This window comes from Lipotes vexillifer, unplaced genomic scaffold, assembly GCF_000442215.2.
Source record: "Lipotes vexillifer unplaced genomic scaffold, Lipotes_vexillifer_v1.1 scaffold740, whole genome shotgun sequence".
In the NCBI taxonomy this organism is placed as follows: domain Eukaryota; kingdom Metazoa; phylum Chordata; class Mammalia; order Artiodactyla; family Lipotidae; genus Lipotes; species Lipotes vexillifer.
Window position 1 is genome coordinate 316,325 of NW_006778610.1, and position 20,715 is coordinate 337,039.

General features: G+C 39.4%; 1 protein-coding gene across 4 annotated transcripts in view; it reads right to left on the bottom strand.

The window, feature by feature from the left end:
• The window catches only part of VCAN (versican), a 114,988-nt gene that overhangs the window by 37,846 nt on the left and 56,427 nt on the right, over positions 1 to 20,715 (bottom strand). For 2 of the 4 annotated variants that reach the window (XM_007451704.1, XM_007451703.1), the window contains 2 exons: positions 4,569 to 6,587; positions 1,219 to 4,434 (listed from right to left, as the gene is read on the bottom strand). The exons of the other annotated variants lie outside the window; for them this stretch is intronic. In XM_007451704.1, the coding sequence (XP_007451766.1) occupies positions 1,219 to 4,434; positions 4,569 to 6,587 (5,235 nt within the window). The remainder of the gene's footprint in view (positions 1 to 1,218; positions 4,435 to 4,568; positions 6,588 to 20,715) is intronic. 4 annotated transcript variants of the gene reach the window in all.

Consider the following 20,715-nt stretch of genomic DNA (forward strand, 5'->3'; position numbering starts at 1 on the left):
CCAGAGCCTGTGCTCCGCAACGGGAGAGGCCACAACAGTGAGAGGCCAGAGTACCCCAAAAAAACCGAAAAAAAAAAAAAAAAAAAATCATATTTTCAACCAACACAGTCCTAGAAGTATTGATTTTTTTCATTTTCTAGGTAGCAACTAGGTGGTGGTAGCTACTTGTGGATTCCACTGACATTGTTACTTCCATTGTTCTTGGAAAACACCATTAAAGTGAACTTTTCAACATTATCAAGCTAGGTTAAAAGGAAAATAAATTCTACACAGTAAACATTCCAAGATTTCTGACTTACATCATTAAAAATCAATTATTCATTTTTATACTATATTAATAGGAAACCACCAAAGACCAGTAGGAAACACGACCTACTTTGGAGTGGGGCTGATTTGGGTTCAAATCCCACTTTTGCCATGATGTGTGTGGCTACAACTCCGGGCAAATTACAGAACTTCTCTGAACTTCCACGTCCTACCCTTTTAAATGGGGATAATAATGTGTGCATTGTAGCCTTTTTGTGAAGCTTAAATGACATAGTCTATACGAACCAGCATCAAATTCGTGCTTCCTGTCCATTCAGTAAAAAACCAGAAATGTTCTCTCAACAGGCAGAGCTTGAATATATACTGGATGAATACTCCCTATGGCTAGGCACTGTGTTAGAAGCATTATGTAGACAATCTGGAGCACGGGAATTACACAAAAGTATGAACTGATAACCAATATTGCATGAAATATGTGAAGTGTTTATTAAAGTTATTTACTAGTCTCATTTTTAAAGACCTGACAGATTTTGATATTGCCATAATTGCACCCATTCATGGGAGATTTTTAAAAAATAAGATGTTTTTCCTTTTTTTAAAACTAAGATGTATAACTATGGGATATAAGACAAAGCAATACTTTAGTTGTGGGTAAAACCAAATTGAATTTTTATACCATTAACAATTTCAATTTTTCCATGTTGTATTTGTATGTTGTTTCTTACACCCAGAAAAATACAAAACATATCCTTAAAGTCCCCAAATAGTCTATACTTACTTTCTTTGCATCTCATTATGGAATCAGTACTATGGCCTGTCCTGCTGTTACATGAACAATACAAAAAACTTCACTGATTTTAACATCACAACAAAAATTATATACACATCTATGTTAGGACCAAGGGACTGTTTCCAAGCTTGGAAACAGATTTATCAGTGTTGTGCCCTTACCTGGTAAATAGACTGCTGTGCCTTCCACTGACTCTTCATTAATGCCAATCAGGAAACTGGTTTCATTAGAAGTTTCCAGAAGGGAAAATGATGGTGTTGCAAGCTCAGTATTTAACTCTGCAGTGCTTAGTGTTGCCTGATTATTAGAATCAAGAATCCTCGCCGATACTTGCTGTTCTGGTGCTGCTACTGTGGAATCCTCCCCTCTGATCAAAGCTGCTTGTGTTTCAGGGTTTATTTCCAGAGGAGAAGGGATGGTGGGCCTCTCAGAAGTCTGTGGGCTGGCCTGAGGCACCACACCTGCCTCGACCCCATAAATCACAGAAGCAGAAGTAGAATGTGGCCACAGTGTAGCACCTTCTAACACCATTTCACTTGCAGCTGTGACAACAGTCCCAGCCTCAGGTGTTTCAATACTGGGAAATACCTTGACTGTGTCTCCAGAAAGTTGAACACTGGTTTTGTTTTGAAAGTCTTGGAAAATCTCAGTTTCTTCTTGAGCAATGAATTCTGTGGCAGAAGCCTCCATTTGTTCTAATAATTTAGGTTTACTTTCATCTTCTGAAGGCTCTGTGTCAGGAGATATGGATGGAGGCTCAGTTATGTGAAAGTCCTCTTCACCTGAGGGTTTGAAAGTCACTTCAATATTTGCAAGTTTTCCTGGGGGTATTGGGGACGTGCTGGTGTCTGTACTTGGCAGAGCTCTTGGCTGGGGGTCCTCTGAGTGCTCAGAGGCTCCTCTGCCTAAGTGGACACTGAGTGGAGGCGATGATGGTGTCCGAGAGAACAGCTTTGCAACAGCTAAAACTGCTGATGTATCCGTGGATGCTGAAGGATTGGATCCTTCCATCACATCAGGTGCCTCTGTTAAACTCTGAGCCGTAAGGTAGGCGGTACCAATACTTACGTAGGGGGTAGGATCTATCAGTGCCTCCTCAGCCCCAGAAGAGAATTCTGGTTGAAGAGAGGGACCCACATGTTTCTTTTCTTCATCCTCATTCTGTGTCCTTTCCAAACGGCTCAATGTTGATATTATTTCACTTTGGTCCGCAATAGCTTGACCGTCAGACAAAGTGCTTGATTCAAAGATGTCATCCAGGGTTTTTGCTTCAATTTTTGGTTCTTCAATCTCTGGATTAACTGTGCCAGACTTACTAGGAATGGGCAGGGATGTTGCTGTGGGAAGCAAAACATCTAATTCTGTTTCTGGGCTAGGGATGTGTATCCCAGGTGTGAAGATAAAGCCCATGTGATCTAACTGACTTCTGTTTTCAGGAGGCATCGATTCATTATGTGTTGCCTGAGTGTAATTAGCCAGAAGAGTATCACCAGAGGCCTCAAAGTTTTCCTCAATTGAAGAGAGGTTAACAGCTGCCTCAGACTTCTCTAGAACTTGAGTGCTGTCTTCATTATTGCCAGGTGGTCCTGAGGGTACCTCTGTATCTAAGTCCGTTTGCATTCCAAGGATGTCTTCATATATAGGTTTAGTGTGATCAATATCTATGATAGTATTTTTATCTGATGTCAGCTCAGGTAGAATTTCAAGGATGGTACTCTCTGTAACTGTCAATATTAAATCCTTGTCCTCTTTGTCCAGATCTATAATAATATTTTCAGTGGCTTTTCTTCTGTCAGGTTTTAATGTGGAATCCTCGAATCCCCCAAAATGGTCTTGGAAACTGTCTGCAGCACCTTCTGTGGACGTTTCATATGACATTGTACTTGACAGTGTGCTAGTTGGACCAGGGGAGCTTTCATTCTGCTCTGAATGAAGAGGCAGCACCATTGAAACTGTTGGGAATCCATCAACAGTAACAGCTTCAGCACTTGGAACCTCAGGATGTTTTTCCAGGGATCTATCAGAAACAAATGTGGTGCTGCCTTGCCTAGTTGCCTGAGTAGTTCCAGAAGTGTGGACTAAATCAACCACATCCAATTCCCCAGATCCTTCTCCAGAATGTTCATCAAACCAGTCAGATGGTTTTGGTGTTGATGTAACAAATCCTTTGGCCATTTCAGGACCATAATTTCTAGCCAGAAAATCAGTGGAAGAGGTTGCTGTTTCTTTAGTTTCTGCTGTTGAAGTATTCTCGTTAGAGATTTGATCAGTTGTAGGCTGTGGTCTCCTAGTCTGGATTTCTTCTACCCAACTGTGTGTCTGATTTTGAGGATGTTCCGTGTCTGTAGAGAAAGTGAGAGTTGCTGTGAAGGGTCCTTCTGTTGTGGTGTCACTTAAAATTTCTAGTAAGGTTGTGCTGGGTGCTGTCTCACTGGCTTCGAACATGCTGTCTATTTTGGAAATGAGTGGTCTGATTTCATTTGCCACATTTCCCATTCCCTCATAGTCTCCAGTTGTGTCATTTAAGATGCTGGTTTCTAAACTTTGCACTTGAGAAGTCGGGGGATATAATGTGCTAATGACCTGTTCTATTTCAGTAAAATTCACTGATACTGTAGTAGGCAGAACTTCTTTTCCTGATCCCAGTCCAGAGAATAAAAGATCCGTATCTGACTCTTCAATTATTGGTCTCATAACTTTGGGAAAGGGTTTTATACTTTCCTTCTCTTTGATTGTTGAACCTGTAATTACACTTTCAGCTGTTATTGATTCAGTCACTGAGGCAGTAGCTAAGAAAATATGGGATTTTTCAGTAACTTCAGGGAGAGTAGTATACGACTCTAAGCCCTCTGAATCTAGGTTTGGAGTAGACAAGTCAACTGAGGAAATGCCTTCCCCCTCCATTTTCTTATTGTTACTGTAAGTTTTCTTTGTTGTTAATGTAGAATAATCTGTGGTTCGGAGTCCAGTTTCAGGAAATGTTTGTGAATCAAAAGTTGTTTGTTCTGGTGCAACAGAACTTTGAGGATGTTCAGAAGACTTTTGCTCTTGAATCTTTTCCTCTGACACTATTTCACTTTCAATTCCTTGCCTTACAGGGTTGACTTCTCTCCTGGGCCATAATTTGTCCAGCTCCATAGTTGGAGGAAAGTCCATTGAAACTGTCCCATTGACCTTCACTTCCTCCTTTTCCTTTGAAGCTTTAGTACTTTCAGCTTCTTCTGTTGGCAAGATGGTGGATCTTTTATCAGTTTCACTGATAGCACCTTCTTCACCCAATCTTTGGTCAATAAATGGGGAATCTGTCCCAGAGACTTCTCCCACAGCCCTGGGAAACACTTGGTCAACAGAGCTGCTTACTGAGACCAATTGCTCACCTGAGCCCTCAGCTGAGGCTGTGAACTCTTCCCAAGGGAAGGCTGAAGTGCTGACCAAGGTGCTACTCGGCTCTTCCGCGTCGCCCTGGGAAACACTTGGTCAACAGAGCTGCTTACTGAGACCAATTGCTCACCTGAGCCCTCAGCTGAGGCTGTGAACTCTTCCCAAGGGAAGGCTGAAGTGCTGACCAAGGTGCTACTCGGCTCTTCAGAGTCAGCTGTGTGATTACTGTGGTCTGAGGTAGGTATTACAGATGGTGACATCTGGGTATCCTTAAATGCTGCATCCCCAGAGCCTTCCGTCATTACCGTTTCTTCTTTTGTTATGGGATGAGATACTGTCGAGTATTCTCTGAAGTCACCACTGAAATCTTCCTCCAAAGGAAAATCTGTAGAAAAGCCTTTTATTTCTGCCCCATGAGTTGGCTCTCCTGAGATCTCTGAAATCATGTTTTCCTTGGATGTTTGGCTTTTAATTTCAGCAACCTCTCTGTCCATTACAGTACTCAAAACTAGTCCAGTTGGCTCAAAAGGGAATACAATTTCCACATGTGGAGACAAAGTGCCAGCTGCTTCCTTTCTGGCTTGAATTTCAGGCTCTACATTTAATGAAAATGAAGAAACAGTGGTGGTTTCTGGGTCAGCAGCAGCTTCTCCAGAGCCCTGCTCCATAAAGACAGAGACGGGGCTACCTGGGACAGTGGGTGGCACTTCCCGAACCCCAGGTTGACTGCTAAGGTTGGGCTCAGCAGTCTGTGCCCCCAGATGGTCTAAAACGTTTGTTTCTGTAAAGACAAGAGTAGAATTTGCTGTTTCCGTTTCAGACTGTGTGGGTGTCATCCAGGACATAAAACTCTTCCTGGTAGCAGATACTGAATCACTAGATGTAGTTTCATTTGAGCTTTCTAATTCAGAGGGTAAAGTTAATTGATCTGATCTCTGTGTGGGCTCATGTACCTCAGCTGTAGAAGCCATACCTGTAGTTCCCTTCTCCTCATCTTTCCTTATCTTTCCCTCAAGAGATGTACTGAAAGCCCACTCAGAAGTGTCTGTCTCCCTTGCAGATTTGGTAGGCACTACTGCAGAAGATTGTTCAGAAACCGAATATATGGTGGCTGCAGGAACATCCAAAAGGCTCTCTGTGATCATTATCTTGCTAGTGTCTAAAGTAACGAGAGAATCTGTAGTATTTTTCTGTGATAAATCAGTTACCATGGCAAACATTTTATCTTTATCTTCTTCTGCTTCCCCAGAGCCTTCTGGAATCGGAATTGAAGGACTTCCTGAGAACTCTACAATTTGTCTAGGGGTTATTTCCACCCAGCTTTCTACTGTGGACAGTGGCTCATCAGGCCATGGAGTCCCTGTTAAGGTAAATGATACATCCTCTGAAACACGCGCTGATACAGAACTTGCAACTATACTTGGAGTATATGTGGTAGAAGTACTTTTTTCTGCCTCTTCACCAAATGTTCCTTCTGTAGCCCTTGAAAAGACCATTTTTTGAGATTCTTGGTCAATGGCAGCATCCCCTGAAGACTCTTCAGGAAACAGAGGTACCGATTCAGTATGTTCATGTACCAGATTATCAAGGTCAGGACTTTTCTCTGTGATTGATTCTGGCCCCTCTGTGGCTTCTCCCTCACGGCCTGGGGCTGTGGGGAAAATATCAAGCTCACCACTTGAAAAATGCTCTGGTGTTTCAGGGTAAATCTCAGGTCTCCATGTAATTTCAAGGGATTCAGTTGTTTCTTTAGACTCATTAGGTTGCATGGCAGTAGGCATTCCAGTTTTGGTGATTACAAACTGATGACTATCACTTTCACTGCTGTCTGAAAAATTTTGAGAAGGTGCAACACTTTCGAACTGGCCACGCCTAGCTTCTGCCGCTTCTGGGTCTTTGGGCACAGTGGTAACTAGATGCTTTCCATTTATGTACTGCACAGATGGGGTGGTCGTGACGTCAGTAGCATTGGCACACTCCTCGTCTTCCCCTTCATCCTCTTCACTGTGGTATAGATCGATTTCAATTAGCTCAGGTAAAATTTCAGCAATTAGATCATGCTCTGGCTCTGTTTCTTCACTACAAGGCTCATCTTCTTTAGATTCTGAATCTATTGGATGACCAAATACCCTCAAATCACTCATTCGACCTGAAAAAAACAAAGAGTTTTCACAATACTTAAATAGAAGATTTGGCAGTGTACGACAGAAGAAATCGATAGCTAGGCTGGCTGATCACAGTCTCACACAAAAAGAAGGATTCGAATCTTTTCACATTAAGAGCAATCACCCTTCTATACATGGTTCTCAGTCTTCGAATTTGCTGTTTGATATTAGCGATGGGAAAAATAAATCTAATTTAAGACTGTAGCAACGGGTTATGAAAACTCTTCAACATGTTTAACACAGCAATGTCCTTAAAATGGAACAAGGAATCACATACACACATTGTAATCATGAAATATAGGAATTCATCTTTGTGTGACCTGAAAAAAAGTTAAAAGTTAAGACCACTTCACCAGATCATACAGAAAAAGTAACTGATTGCTGTCCTTAATGTAGGAGGATGCTTAGACACCCTCTATTCAATAAGGAAATGAGAAGCGATTCCTTCTGGCCTCTTGTCATAATTTGTCCTAGAGAAGACTGTTTTTAGAAAAGCAAAAGAGAGATTTCTTTATAGCCCTTTCACAGTGTGATGACAACCCCACCCCAGTGCAACAGTGAGACAAGACTTAGCTGCATAGGCTGCAGGCACATCCCATACACAAGGGCAGGAAGCCCTGGGGGGAGAAGGGGGTCCCCATGCAGGGATGGCTCACTGAAAGCACCAGGAAAGAAGAGCCCTCCACACCTTTACACCTTTATCCTTCATGAGAGGTGATCTGGATTTGGTCAGTTATCATTCTTTTTATTAACCTTTTCTCCAAAGGAAGTTCAGGAGTCACAGCTAAACATTAGAACTAGCATACTTTAAATAACACTTATCCCCAGAACATTTCCTAGATTGTAGATTGCCACAGGGTACCAACCACTAAGCCCAATTGCCTTTTCTGTCTCCAGATATCCACCAGCAAAGCTCCTTGTCCAAACGCCAGGAGGGAGGCCATTCTGCACCCTCACTTTCAACAGGGAGGAATTCAGTCATCCTAGGAGAGGGTCCTGTCACTGCAGCTTTCCTAGTCTCAGTGTCACAGCAGTGCAAAAAGGTACCTGTGGGTGTGCTGACCCAGGAAGAAGACAACAAGAAGCACGGGGGATGGCCCCGTGTCTCCTCCTTTGGCCCCAGGAACACTGTCGCAGAGTTAACTTTCAGCCTAGCCCTGATCCATGCCACACACACTTAGGCTGAACCTGAGAACTTAGAGAGGGAATAATTACGACAGAGTCACCCCTGCCCCCCATCGGTAGGGAGATGGCTCCTGTTGTAAGAAGCTGCTCCCGGGATGCCCCTGGTGGGACAGCAGTCAAGACACGGCGCTCCCAAGGCAGGGGCCTGGGCTCCATCCCTGGTCAGGAAACTAGAGCCCACATGCCACAACGAAAGATGGGGCATGCCGCCACAACAAAGGCTGGGCGCAGACAAATAAATAAAAAAGCCGTACCCTTCCACTCATGAAAGGATCAGTATCTAGCATTTACTGATGTCAAAAAAGAAAAATACTCTATTGAGAAGGTAGCAATATTGTTTATATTCTTTATGTCAATATAAATAAATAAGAAGTATATGAAGTATCAATAAAAACTTTACGGGGCTTCCCTGGTGGTGCAGTGGTTAAGAATCCGCCTGCCAATGCAGGGGTCATGGGTTTGATCCTTGGTCCGGGAAGATCCCACATGCTGCAGAGCAACTAAGCCCAGGCACCACAGCTACTGATCCGGAGATCTAGAGCCCGTGTGCCACAACTACTGAGCCCACGTGCCTAGAACCCATGCTCCACAACAAGAGAAGCCACTGCAATAAGAAGCCCGAGCACCGCAAGGAAGAGTAGCCCCCGCTCGCCAAAACTAGAGAAAGCCCGCGCACAGCAACGAAGATGCAACACAGCCAAAAAAAAAGGTAACTAAAAAACAAAAACAAAAACAAAAACAAAAAACCAGAAACTTTATGGAGCTCCTTCTGTTTTTAACCATGGTTTGCTTAAAAAAAACCCCAAAGACCACAAGACTTTTATGTAACTGGAAAATATACCATATTTACATTTAGCCCTTTCACTCTAATAAAAACAAAAAAGAAAACTTTTTTTTTCTGTATCCCATTTTCACTGTATTGTCTCCATAAAACACTATTTGTGTTGGAGTGGGATACTCTTCCCTAAATATATATATATATATATATATATCCATCCTATTTAACTTTCACACACTACAAATCATTTCTTTTATCTCCACCCCATACATTCAGCCTTTCAACTATGTAAACAAAGGAGTATAGGTATTCAAATGAATGAAAAATATTTCTACCATAAAGAGAAATGAGGTCAATACATAACTCCAGTATATTATAAAAATATAAAATGAATACAGATGATTTCTGCCACAGATGTTACAACTACTCCTAACTGCCAAACTTAAGGAAATGGCTAAATGCCTTACCTTTTTTTTTCCCAAAAAGAGTAAGTTCGTTCAATATTAGATCACTGAAGTTGTTACTGTAATCTTATATTGCCTCATGGTGTATATATTTTAAAAGAAAACATCTTCAGATGATAAACACCTTTTAATATGGCTTGTGTTGAAGCCTACCTTTCACTAAGAAAAAAGAATGTGAGAGACTATATATGCATGTGCATATATAGGTATATGAGAGAATACATCTTTAAATGCTTTCTGTACAAATGAATCTCTTGAAATATCACATTGAGAGTCTTATCTAATCACCAAATCGAGTAGTCTCTCATTGTTAATACTACTTGAACATAGTAGAATTAAGCCACACTCAGTTAAACTATTCTGTTCAACTCTGTAGGGTTTAACAGGAACTTCAAAAATACGCTTATCTTAAATTGCTTATAGTGTCGTTTTACATACAACCCTTTTCATTAGGTTTCACTAGGTGTAAATGAGAATTCACTATTAAGAATTATCACACATACAGTTGCTAAATTCCCACAGCATCTTATATTAAAATACAGAAAGAATTTCAATAAGAAGCATGGGTCTGTGTCAAAAATATAAAAAATCCCCACCACATTTTGTACCTTTTTACAAATAGTGGAGATTAAACTAACCATTCAGCCAAGCTTCTCCAGCCAAACACAAGGATAAATAAGGAAATAACTGCTTGGTATTCTTTATTGATAAACTCCTAGGCTAGGAATAGGGTAAAAATACTCAATGTTATTATAGATTTGTATGGATTTCTAAATAAATTCCTTACTTTTTTAGAAAACAAAACTGATATAAACATATCCCACGATCTCCTTAGTGAATAATTATAGATAGAGGTTTCATTAAGTATCATGTTGGTAGCTCTAAAAATAAGTGGGGTGGAATAAAGCAGAAAGAGAAAAGACACAGAGGCATATCAGTGTGTCAAATGTCAGCATGTCAAAGGAACTGACACCCTGATGCTCACTTACATGTTTTACAAAGGAATGAAAAATTTAAAATAAAATGTTTTTCTAGCAAAGAAAACAAAGAAGTCATTGTAAATCAACAATTTATATAGTAATTTCATTGACTATCAACTCTTATTGTCTACTTAATTCAATGAATTAATGTCCCTGACATTCACTTTATATTCTCTAGTTTTAGTTCAATGAACAAAGGATGATATTCTTTTAGTCCATTTTCCACTTGGGTAAGGAACTCTGACATTTCTTATTGCTCATAAATCTATGAGGACTTCTTAGTATTTTAGACCATTGCATTAGAAAATTTCACCAAAAGACTCAAATGTTAGATGGAATATATTTTCTAACCTCAATAAATATCACAATATTTCAATCACAGCCATACAAACACAGCAGAGAGTGGTCTTTGCATATACTTCACAACACAGCTCGGCATCATACTGGTTTTTGCATGCAAAATTAAACGTACCACCACAAACATGCATGGCACCCAAACATGTTATCTCCGCAGGACCAACTGATTGCACAAAATTTACTGAGTACCTATTATCTATGAGACTATATGGCAGACACATGTTTACCAACTTTACAGAGACCTAAGACCTCCAAGGGTATCTTCTAAATCTCTCTCTTTTCTCTCTGAAACAAATACTCTTGCCATTAGGTTAGAGAAATGACCTTACTATAACTCTTTTCCCCCTATTTTTTTTTTAAAAAGGACACTTTTTCAGTGTACGTATTGAGAATGTACCAAGCATTAAATTAAAATTAGGATTCCTTTTTCCACTTGCCTTACAAGCATCTGGTCTGACTTGCCTCAGAATGGTAGAAAACACAGAAATACTTTAAGATGTTTCATCTTATGCTTCTCATGGTACCTTGAAGCTGGCACTGACCAAAGAACTATCAGCACATCGTAATAAACAGTGATTTTAAAAGTGCTCATTGGATAGGTACTGTAAAAATATTTCACCAAATAAGAATTCTTAAATAAAACGAAGATATGAAATGTGAGTTGGAATTAGTTTCCTTTTTCTGAAGGAAGATTCCCAAGGAATCTTCTCACAGTTAAGTTACTAGTATTTATTATTAAAATAAGTTGTGTTCCAAATGGTTTCTTCCGTTTTCTTAGTATTGGTTTGAGGGTGACGAAAATAGTCATTGCCCAGGGCTTTGAAGATAATTTTTTCTGCCAACAGATTCTCTACAGATAAATCTACATTTCATTCTCAGCGAGGCTAGTTTGTTTCCATATTTTTTAAATTTCATGAAACCTACTTAGTATAGATAGGTGAATTCTTTCCTACCACTGCCACCTACATCTCACCCATATTCCTATTTGCTCCTCTTTGTTTATTTAGTTTCTGAAATTACTTCTTCATCCCCCTTTCTTGTCACCACCATCACCCACCACGCAGGCTATGAGAGAGTTGCAAGAGCTATAATTATTGCAAACCAGAAAAGTTTCTTTGTAGGGTGTGGCAGGGGGACACCTGTGCTACTGTGAAAGCAGGTATTTCATTACAAAGTTGTGATCTGCTCTACTTTGTACCAACAGTGCAACCTCAGGGAGTAATTAATATTCCCAGCTCTTAGATGAACAAGTCCTTATAAAAGACGGCTCTATTTTAGAATTTTATTCTGAGGGTGACATAACTTTTATTTGGATTGCAAGAGTCAAACCACAAAACTCCACAGGGTGTATGTATAATCTTTTCTATGTTTACATGAATGTATTTTAACAGCTTGACTTGAATATACTGGTACCACGGTTAATAGATTTTTTTAAATGGCATTTCACACAAAGCTTTACTGCTAGCTGACCTCAAACTATTCACCAAGTATTTTTAAGTACTTCATGGCAGAGTTTTGTAGACATAGCACAAGTCTTCCAGTCTTACTGTTAGCAGACACAAAACATAGTTGCTAAGATGCAGAGGCAGCTGGCTAAAGTTCATGTTCTCTATAGGGAATTTTACAATTTAAGAGCTTTTAATTAAATGTAATTATATACAAATCTATTCAGCAGAGAGATATTAAGATCACATTTCTTTATTAAAATAGATTTCATCTTAATGTGCACCAAAAACTATTTTGGTTCTTTATTAAAAAAATACAATAGACAGCCATACTGAAGTATTTAAGAAACACTTATAGAACTAAAATAGAGAAAACTGGAAGTTCTGTAAGATGTTTAAGCTTTCTGACACATACCTATGAATCTAATAACCAGACATAAGCAAATGCTTCAATTTCATTCACCTTTTGATATGCTCTTAATTAAAATAAAATGCTAACTGGCACCTTATAAAGCAAAGAAAACCACCTAATGTGCATTTCAACTAGATTGTCTCAGACATCCTAAATTCCCCATCATTTTCAAAATTTGAGGCACTAAAAAAGGTTCCAACTCAGGCTGTTGAAAAAAGAATTGACATTAGTGATCAAGATATAAACATCCTCCCCAAATCTTGTCAGTTGTTTTTGTGTACTTAATTACATTAATAATTGAAAAATCACGTGATATTTATATCACTACGCAATTCCTCCAGAGGTGAGAGATTACGCTAGAGGCTGGGAGATCAAGATTGGATTCTGTCGGGCTTCCCTGGTGGCGCAGTGGTTGAGAGTCCGCCTGCCGATGCAGGAGACACGGGGTCGTGCCCCGGTCCGGGAAGATCCCACATGCCGCAGAGCGGCTGGGCCCGTGAGCCATGGCCGCTGAGGCTGTGCATCCGGAGCCTGTGCTCCGCAGCGGGAGAGGCCACAACAGTGAGAGGCCCGCGGACCGCAAAAAAAAAAAAAAAAGATTGGATGCTATGACCTGCATCTCCCTATTAGCTCTGCTAGCTGAGGTTCATTTGGTGCACCACCCAAGCATGCCATCTTACACTGACAGCTCCCTCTTGCTGAGCGAAGAGCTCCATATTTTTCAATTCATGAATTTTACACCCAGAAAGAGTAATAAACGATATAAGTGTTTCTGATGGCCTCACTTTTGAGGCAGACATGATATGCGGATGATAAATGGGAATCAACTCTTTTCCCAAATTCAGATAATCCCCTAATAATGCTGTTCTTTCAAGTGGAAAGAATGTGTTTAGATACAGTCATCTGGTCTAAGTGCGCTTAAGGAGTTATCACTGAGTGTGGGCTTTTCTTGCTTATAGAAGAGGCCCAAGGGACTTCCTAACTTCCAATTTTTAAAGAGTAAGGGCTTTCTTGGAGAGCTTAATCAAGTAATTTTGGGCCCTTCAAGCATTTTTGAACAATAAGATAAAAAGCTATATGAAAGAAAATCCAGGTTATTTTGGTTTCTAAGTTTTTCTTTGAAAGCAGAACAAATAAACAAAAACCAACCATACTACAGTACTTTTCTTATCTTTTTCATGTTAGTTCTCTAAGATTGTCAAAGCTTTTCATAGATAAATAGATGCTAGAGAGATAGGTAATGGACAAATAATTACCAGATGTCCTAACACCAGAAAAGTACTTTGGTCAAAATCAAGGATTTAAAATTTAAGTAAAAAAGCTTTGACTAAAGTAAAACAAATGCCTCTCATAAATACATACATACATGGATATATACATATATATGTGTGTGTGTGTGTGTGTGTGTGTGTATATATATATATATATATATATATATATATATACTTCCTTTTAAGCCCCCATATTATAGCTACTAAACTAAACTTACCAAATGCCATTTTATTTTAATTACACCACCCCTTCTTCAAAAGTCATCTCTGTCACCTGACCTCTTCAATAGGGTTTTCAAACAGCTCCATCACTGTACCCACATTTATCCTCTGCCTTTTTTCTCTGTTCTCATTTTCTGCATCTCTAAGTTGCATGCAGAGAATCCATGCCCCCATCTCAAGATCCTCCTCATCCCCAACTCATACTTCTGTTCAACAAAAACACTCCTGTCCCCAACTTGGAATCTTCATAAACCCTCCTTTGAACTTTATCCCTGCATTTATGAATGATTCAGCAGAAGGCCCTAGATATCTCTTCACTAAAACTCATCAGCCCAAATTGGCTGTATCTTTAATTTGTATGCCATAGAACTTATGTCATATTATTCTTATTTATAACTTCCCTAGTTGTTATTATATACTTGTTTCACCTTCCTTACTAACTTCTATATTCCATAATTAAAGTGAAGGGATTCTTTAAACATGTAATGCTCTCCTTACACTAGCCACTTAGCCCTTCTTTTGGGAATTTAGTTGGATGAATGTCTACACATTTATTTATCATCAAGAATGGAAAAGTTGGGGCTTCCCTGGTGATGCAGTGGTTAAGAATCCGCCTGCCAATGCAGGGGACACAGGTTCTAGCCCTGGTCCGGGAAGATCCCACATGCTGTGGAGCAGCTAAGCCTGTGCGCCACAACTACTGAGCCTGTGCTCTAGAGCCCATAAGGCACAACTACTGAAGCCCTCGCATCACAACTACTGAAGCCTGCACACCACAACTACTGAAGCCCATGAGCCACAACTGCTGAAGCCTGCATGCCTAGAGCCCGTGCTCTGCAATGAGAAGCCTGTGCACCACAAGAAGGAGTAGCCCCTGCTCGCCGCAACTAGAGAAAGCCCGTGTGCAGCAACGAAGACCCAATGCAGCCAAAAATAAATTAATTAATTATAAAAAAAGAATGAAAAAGTTTACTACTTTGATACTTCCTTTGAAATACTTGCCCTTTTTTTTGGACTGAAAAATTGTTGTTTTTTGGCTGCAATAATAGCTCAAATTCTGAGATACAACTAAAAGAGCATACAGATAACTCAAATACTGAAGACTTTTATGGTTATAAAAATCAGATAATGTAAATATGCAGGCACAGTCTCAACATTCTTTTTATCATTCTTTTTCTTTCCAAATCTAGAAGGTGTATAAGCTTATCACACTGTTTTTCTCGAATGTAAATATATAATGAACAAATTCACTTTGGCAGTATAGCCAAAAGGTTCCTTAAGCTATAAGCATATTTATTTCCTTTTAATTTCCATGTTGATAGAGAGAAGATAATATGGGTGCAGCAAAGTGAGGTATGCAGTTCTGGGTAATTCCAGATGTATTCTCCACTCTTCACCATCACTTTTGATTCAATTACAATTATTCTGAGACTTAAAAAAACATATATTTCAATGATAGCTAACTCTACTTTCTTCCTTACTTACAGATGCCAAGTTTCATTTAACATTTGTGAGAAAAGCTACACTTCCCAAAACATGATCAAAGACCAGTTTCACTCAGGGGAGACTAAATTAAGCATATTTTTTTTCCTCCTTAAAAATGGTAAAATACAATTTAAACTTCAGAGGCTTAAAGCAGCCCCTTCCCCAGGAATGTCTATATTTCAGCCTCTGTCTGAGGTCAGAAATCCTTTACTTTACCAGTAGAGTTCAAACATTCTCTAGGCATCAAAATCACATGCATTTAACAATACAGATACCTAATATTAAAAAATATTAAATAAAGCAAATTTAAGAAAATAAACAAACAAACAAAAAGTACAAAGGCCTAAGCCTTATCACTAGAAATTCACATTCAAATTATCTGGTGGAGGATGGGTAGTGGATATTTTTACCTGGAGGCTCCCTGGTGATTCTGATATAGAGCCAAGGTTGAGAAGCAGTGTGAGCAACATTTATGCCCTGGGAGATTTCTTGGTGCTCCTCAAACCCCTGTACAGAATGGCATCATTGTTGGTCAGCTGGCTGATGTCTGGTTGGTGCTACTCTGGGTCCTCCTGAGTAAAATGGATGGCTGCTCAGTGAGGGGATAAATGCCCAGAGTTTCCTGTGAGGTCAATTCTGAGACTTTGCCTGCTAAAAGGTGCCACTTATATTAACTTACTTCATATTCCCTCTATTTTTACTTTTATTAAAGCAACCAACTAGCCTTTATTGCATACTCTTGTTGCTTACTAATTATTTCAAGTTGCCTTCCCAACTATGCTATGGATGACATTATTTTCTTTCCCCCAGCCACAGAGTAGATTGATTGAATGACTTTATTTCAACAAGCCTTTAAAATATTTCCTGGAGGTGAGTGTGAAGAGATGGGCAGAGAATGTTTTATCTGCAGAGAGTAAAATGGTTCCCCTATAGAGCAGAGCAGAGCAAGATAAGATCACAAAATAATAAAAAATGATAATTTTAGTATATTCCATTGTACTCTACAAAAGCATACATTAGTATATTTTCTTTTCCCTTTCTCAACTTAGAAAAACCAAAACCTACTATGCGCAGCATACGGCCAAAGAAACTAACTCACCCTGTGAGACGCCAGGAATACTGTGGTATTAAAATGAAAAGATAAAGTCACTAGAAGCCAGTCAAGGTAGTGTGTGCTGATTATATACTGGGTGCAAGCAAGTCCGGGTATAGTACTGTGACACAATACGTCAAATTTTCATAGACACAGATGCGAAATACAATTAAACTTTTCCTCTCACTCCACAGATCCTTTCTTTCCAGTTTCAGATCTCCTACTTAGACTTCAAATTATTTATGGAAAAATGCTTTATATATTATCACAATAATTCTAGCAAGTATTTAGAAGGTTCACCATAATTTATTTTCCTCCCCCAAATCAAACCACTCTTTTTAAGAATAATTACAGCCTTCATGCCAATAGATCACGTTTCCCTCCTGATCCATACTCAAAGTCTAAACCCTGGCATATCTCTCTAAGGAGCACACTTTCTAATGCAATAAAATAGGTTCCAATTGTCCACATGATGCCCTAGGTTGAAAGAATATTCTACCTTTTCTATTGCCTCAGTTGTGTTATTAAAAAAAAAAAAAAATCAAAGTACTTCCATACAGATGAAAAAATATATACAACAGTTTTCACTAAAACACATCCCCACGCCCTCAACCAGGGCCCCATTCTTGGAATCCTTCTATCAATAAAGCCACTTATTCACCAGCTTTTCGATTTGTACGTGACAAACTGGCCTCACTGAGGTGCAATGTTATAATTTTGTAAACTGACAAAAATAGGTAATGCCTTTTTCAAAATAAAATGTTCACTTTAACTCATTAAAATGGAACCTCACAAAGCATTTCTTTTCTATTTCTTTTATCCCTATTGCTCCTCTCACCACACGTCTCTCCCCTTGGCTACGCCCCTCCCCCTCCCCCCCAAAAAAGTTCTGAACACTGTCTGGGCCCGTGAATACATTTTTTATTCATTGCACAAATGAATGATCTAAGAGCTATTAAGAAAGAAGAATGTAATCCCTGTGTAGAGAACTGGGGGGTTTCCTTGACAACAACAAAAAGACAGCAGGGAATGCCCATGTTTTCTATGAATATGCAAGAAGAGGCTTGGCCCAGCACCTGGAAAAATTTGTAAAGAATTCGTAAAAAGATCTTTTCTTTGGAACAAAATTAAATTGGTAGTTATCAAAAATCACAAGCCCAATTTTCACACATGAAAAAGAGCAGAAAGCTAATGAATTCTACATGTAGATACTATAGAATCAATACTATAACTATATTTAAATTTTAAATAAGGGCTGCAGCTGCTTCTGATTTGCACCCAAAATGGCATCATCCTAGACAAACACAATCCATAGAAGATTAAAATTTTAACAAGCTCTTGCAGTTAAGCAGATACTATAGTATAATTATATTTGGCTCCCTGGTATAAATCATCTTGAATTTTAAGATAATTCCATTTTTAACCTATTTAATACAAAACAGTCTAAATCTTCCTACATTTAGAAGTTCAGAATGAAATAAGTGCTGAAGCTGAGAGGGAATTAATTTGTACTAAGTCACTGCCACATGCCAGGCACTGTGCTTGGTGATTTCAAGTCACTTAAGGAGTGTTAAATGTGCAGTGTGTCTGCCACCATGACTGGCAAGACCTGGAAGAGATCCTTTCTCCTTTAAGCAATCTGGTGAGTTTGTAGTATTAGAATGTATTTTTAATGATATAAAAACTGAGGTCTATGGAAATCAAGCAATTTACTCAAGACCAGACAGGTCTCAAATAACAATGTTGACCATGAACCCAGGTCTGTTTCCAAAGGTCCTTTCCACTACATCAACTGAGTCTTCCATGTATCCCATGGAGCAAACCAACTACTTATCCATGGTCGTTCAGAATATCACAGACAGAGTGTGCTTCAAAAATCCAGTTCTAGTGTAGTACTTAGTGTATGGCAATTATTTGACTATTTGTTGAATACGTGTATATTATATATATGTTTGGATACATATATGTTTATATATATATAATCATCTTTTTATTTCATAATCCCTGTGGTTTGGAAAAAAGAGTATGGGTCAGAATTTAGGAAATATTATTCTTTTTATACAATAATCACCACTACATCCATTTTACTGGCAAAAAATTCTGACAGAAAATTTGAGAAATTCCTGGGTCCGCATTGCCGAGAATCAAAGGAGAGATTGACTCTAGATTCCCCAACTTACAGCACCTGCTTCTGTAATATTAGTGATTCAAATTTCACTTGAATAAAGAGATCATAAACCTATAGATCACCGTTTAGAACATGCAGCCCACTCTTTAAAAAGTAGTTTTCTGTCATTTAACTTTACAAGTGTGTAACTCTGAACCGTGTTACTTCATAGGGATGTATTTTGAAAAGTTCAACGTATTTAACTTACAGAAGACACTATCTTTATCAAAAAGTATCAATCATTAAAAAACAGAAAAATGTGAGAACAATCCCTCCTGAGGAAGTTGCCTGAATATCTCTGGTATCCATGAATCTGTATAAGTTTCTAGGTGAATCCTAAGAAGGCATTCATCTTCTGAAGGAGGGATGCCCACTCTGTCATCCCAGCCCTATCTGGAAAAATGCCTGATTGTACCTGGGGCTCCTTAGCCCCACTGGTGAGCCTCTGTTGGGAAGCAATTGGCTAACAACCAGTTTCTGGTAATTTATTTTTGATCTACCCCTCCAACAAGGACTAACTTATATATCTTCCTCCTCATGAACTATTCTCTGAATCCCCTGCCTTCATTGATTCCTTCTTTGCTGACCTCATCTGCCATTCACAATTAGTACCTCATACCAAGTGTGTAATTATGTGTTTCTGTACTGCAATTATATTTGATTGTGTTAATACTGGCTCCCCAAAACGCACTTAAAATCCTTGGGAGCAGGGCCTATGGCTTATGTTTATTTTGTGCCCCTTTTAATTCTGTTAAAGAACAAGGCATGTTGTAGCTTTACCTGAAGAGAACCCTTGATTGACTGCACTCTGCTGGAAGACAGTGTATGCCTTTCTCTAGAGGTCACTGTCAATAAGAACAAAGTGGTATCTGCCTTTGGTTAACGCCCTACCTCAGTAGTAGTTTTGATAATAGCAACTTGTAATTGCAAATGCCATTTTCAGAAAGAATAGGCATTGGTTCATGTCAGGAGGAAGACAACAAGTTCCTTTTAGCTATCTACGGAACATCTCTTTTATTAGTAAAACTCAACCTGTGAGAAATACAATTTCAATTTCTTAAATTTTTCCTTGAGATTAGTGGGTTAATAAAATATTTATAGAACATTTAAAAATTTGAGAGTCGGGCTTCCCTGGTGGTTCAGTGGTTAAGAATCCGCCTGCCAATGCAGGGGACACGGGCTCAAGCCCTGGTCTGGGAAGCTCCCACATGCTGCGGAGCAACTAAGCCCGTGCGCCACAACTACTGAGCCTGCGCTCTAAAGCTCGAGAGCCACAACTACTGAGCCTGCGAGCCACAACTACTGAAGCCTGCGCACCTAGAGCCCGTGCTCCGCAACAAGAGAAGCCACCGCAATGAGAAGCCTGTGCACCGCAACAAAGAGTAGCCCCTGCTCGCGGCAACTAGAGAAAGCTCGGGCGCAGCAACAAAGACCCAACACAGCCAAAAATAAATTAAATAAAATAAATTAAAAAAAAAAAAGCTTTAAAAAATTGAGACTCTATGTATGTTTGTATGTGTGTCTCTATGGGACCATATGTGTTATACATACAAAATATTTCACTTAGGAGGACTTTGTAAAAAGGTAACTTTTGGTCTGTAGTGCAGTGTTAAGCTCATTAATAATTTAGAAACATTAAGGTCAATTCTGTTTTTCCTACTATAGAAGCGAAAGGAAGACAGACAGTCTCTTCTTTTTTCACTATTTGACTAATAGAAGAACTCAATCCTTTTCTAGACAGCCAAGAAGAAATGGGGGAAGCCATCCTAATTCCCTGCAGAAAAAAATGTGCTTTTCTGGAAGGGAGCCACAGCTGGAGCCCAGCAAAGGGAACCACTCAAATGTGCAGGCACCCGACCCATCCATCCACTTTCAGGGAAGTGCTCCAAAATTCTGCAGGAGAGAAACAGCCCAGAATCAGAGATACTGATTTTAGCATGCTGTTCTTTTGCCATAGCAGGTATCTGAATAGCATACACAGTGTCCCATATTAGCAGCAAACTAAATATAAGCCATCTGCTTTAAAACCAATAGAATGCCAGCGAGAAGCCAGTCTTTCCAGAGTCTATGTTCTTTCAGAAATTGATGGACAGGCTGGCACCTGAGCCAATAGAGAGTCATTATTCCTGTGAGTTCATCAGGGGAGAGAATTGCCTCACTGCAAAAATGCTCCAAGGAGCGCCAAGACATAGACCAGTGCCAAAGTGTCAGACCCAGTGTGCCTCCGTTTGCCCATCTGCGATACTTTCCCTA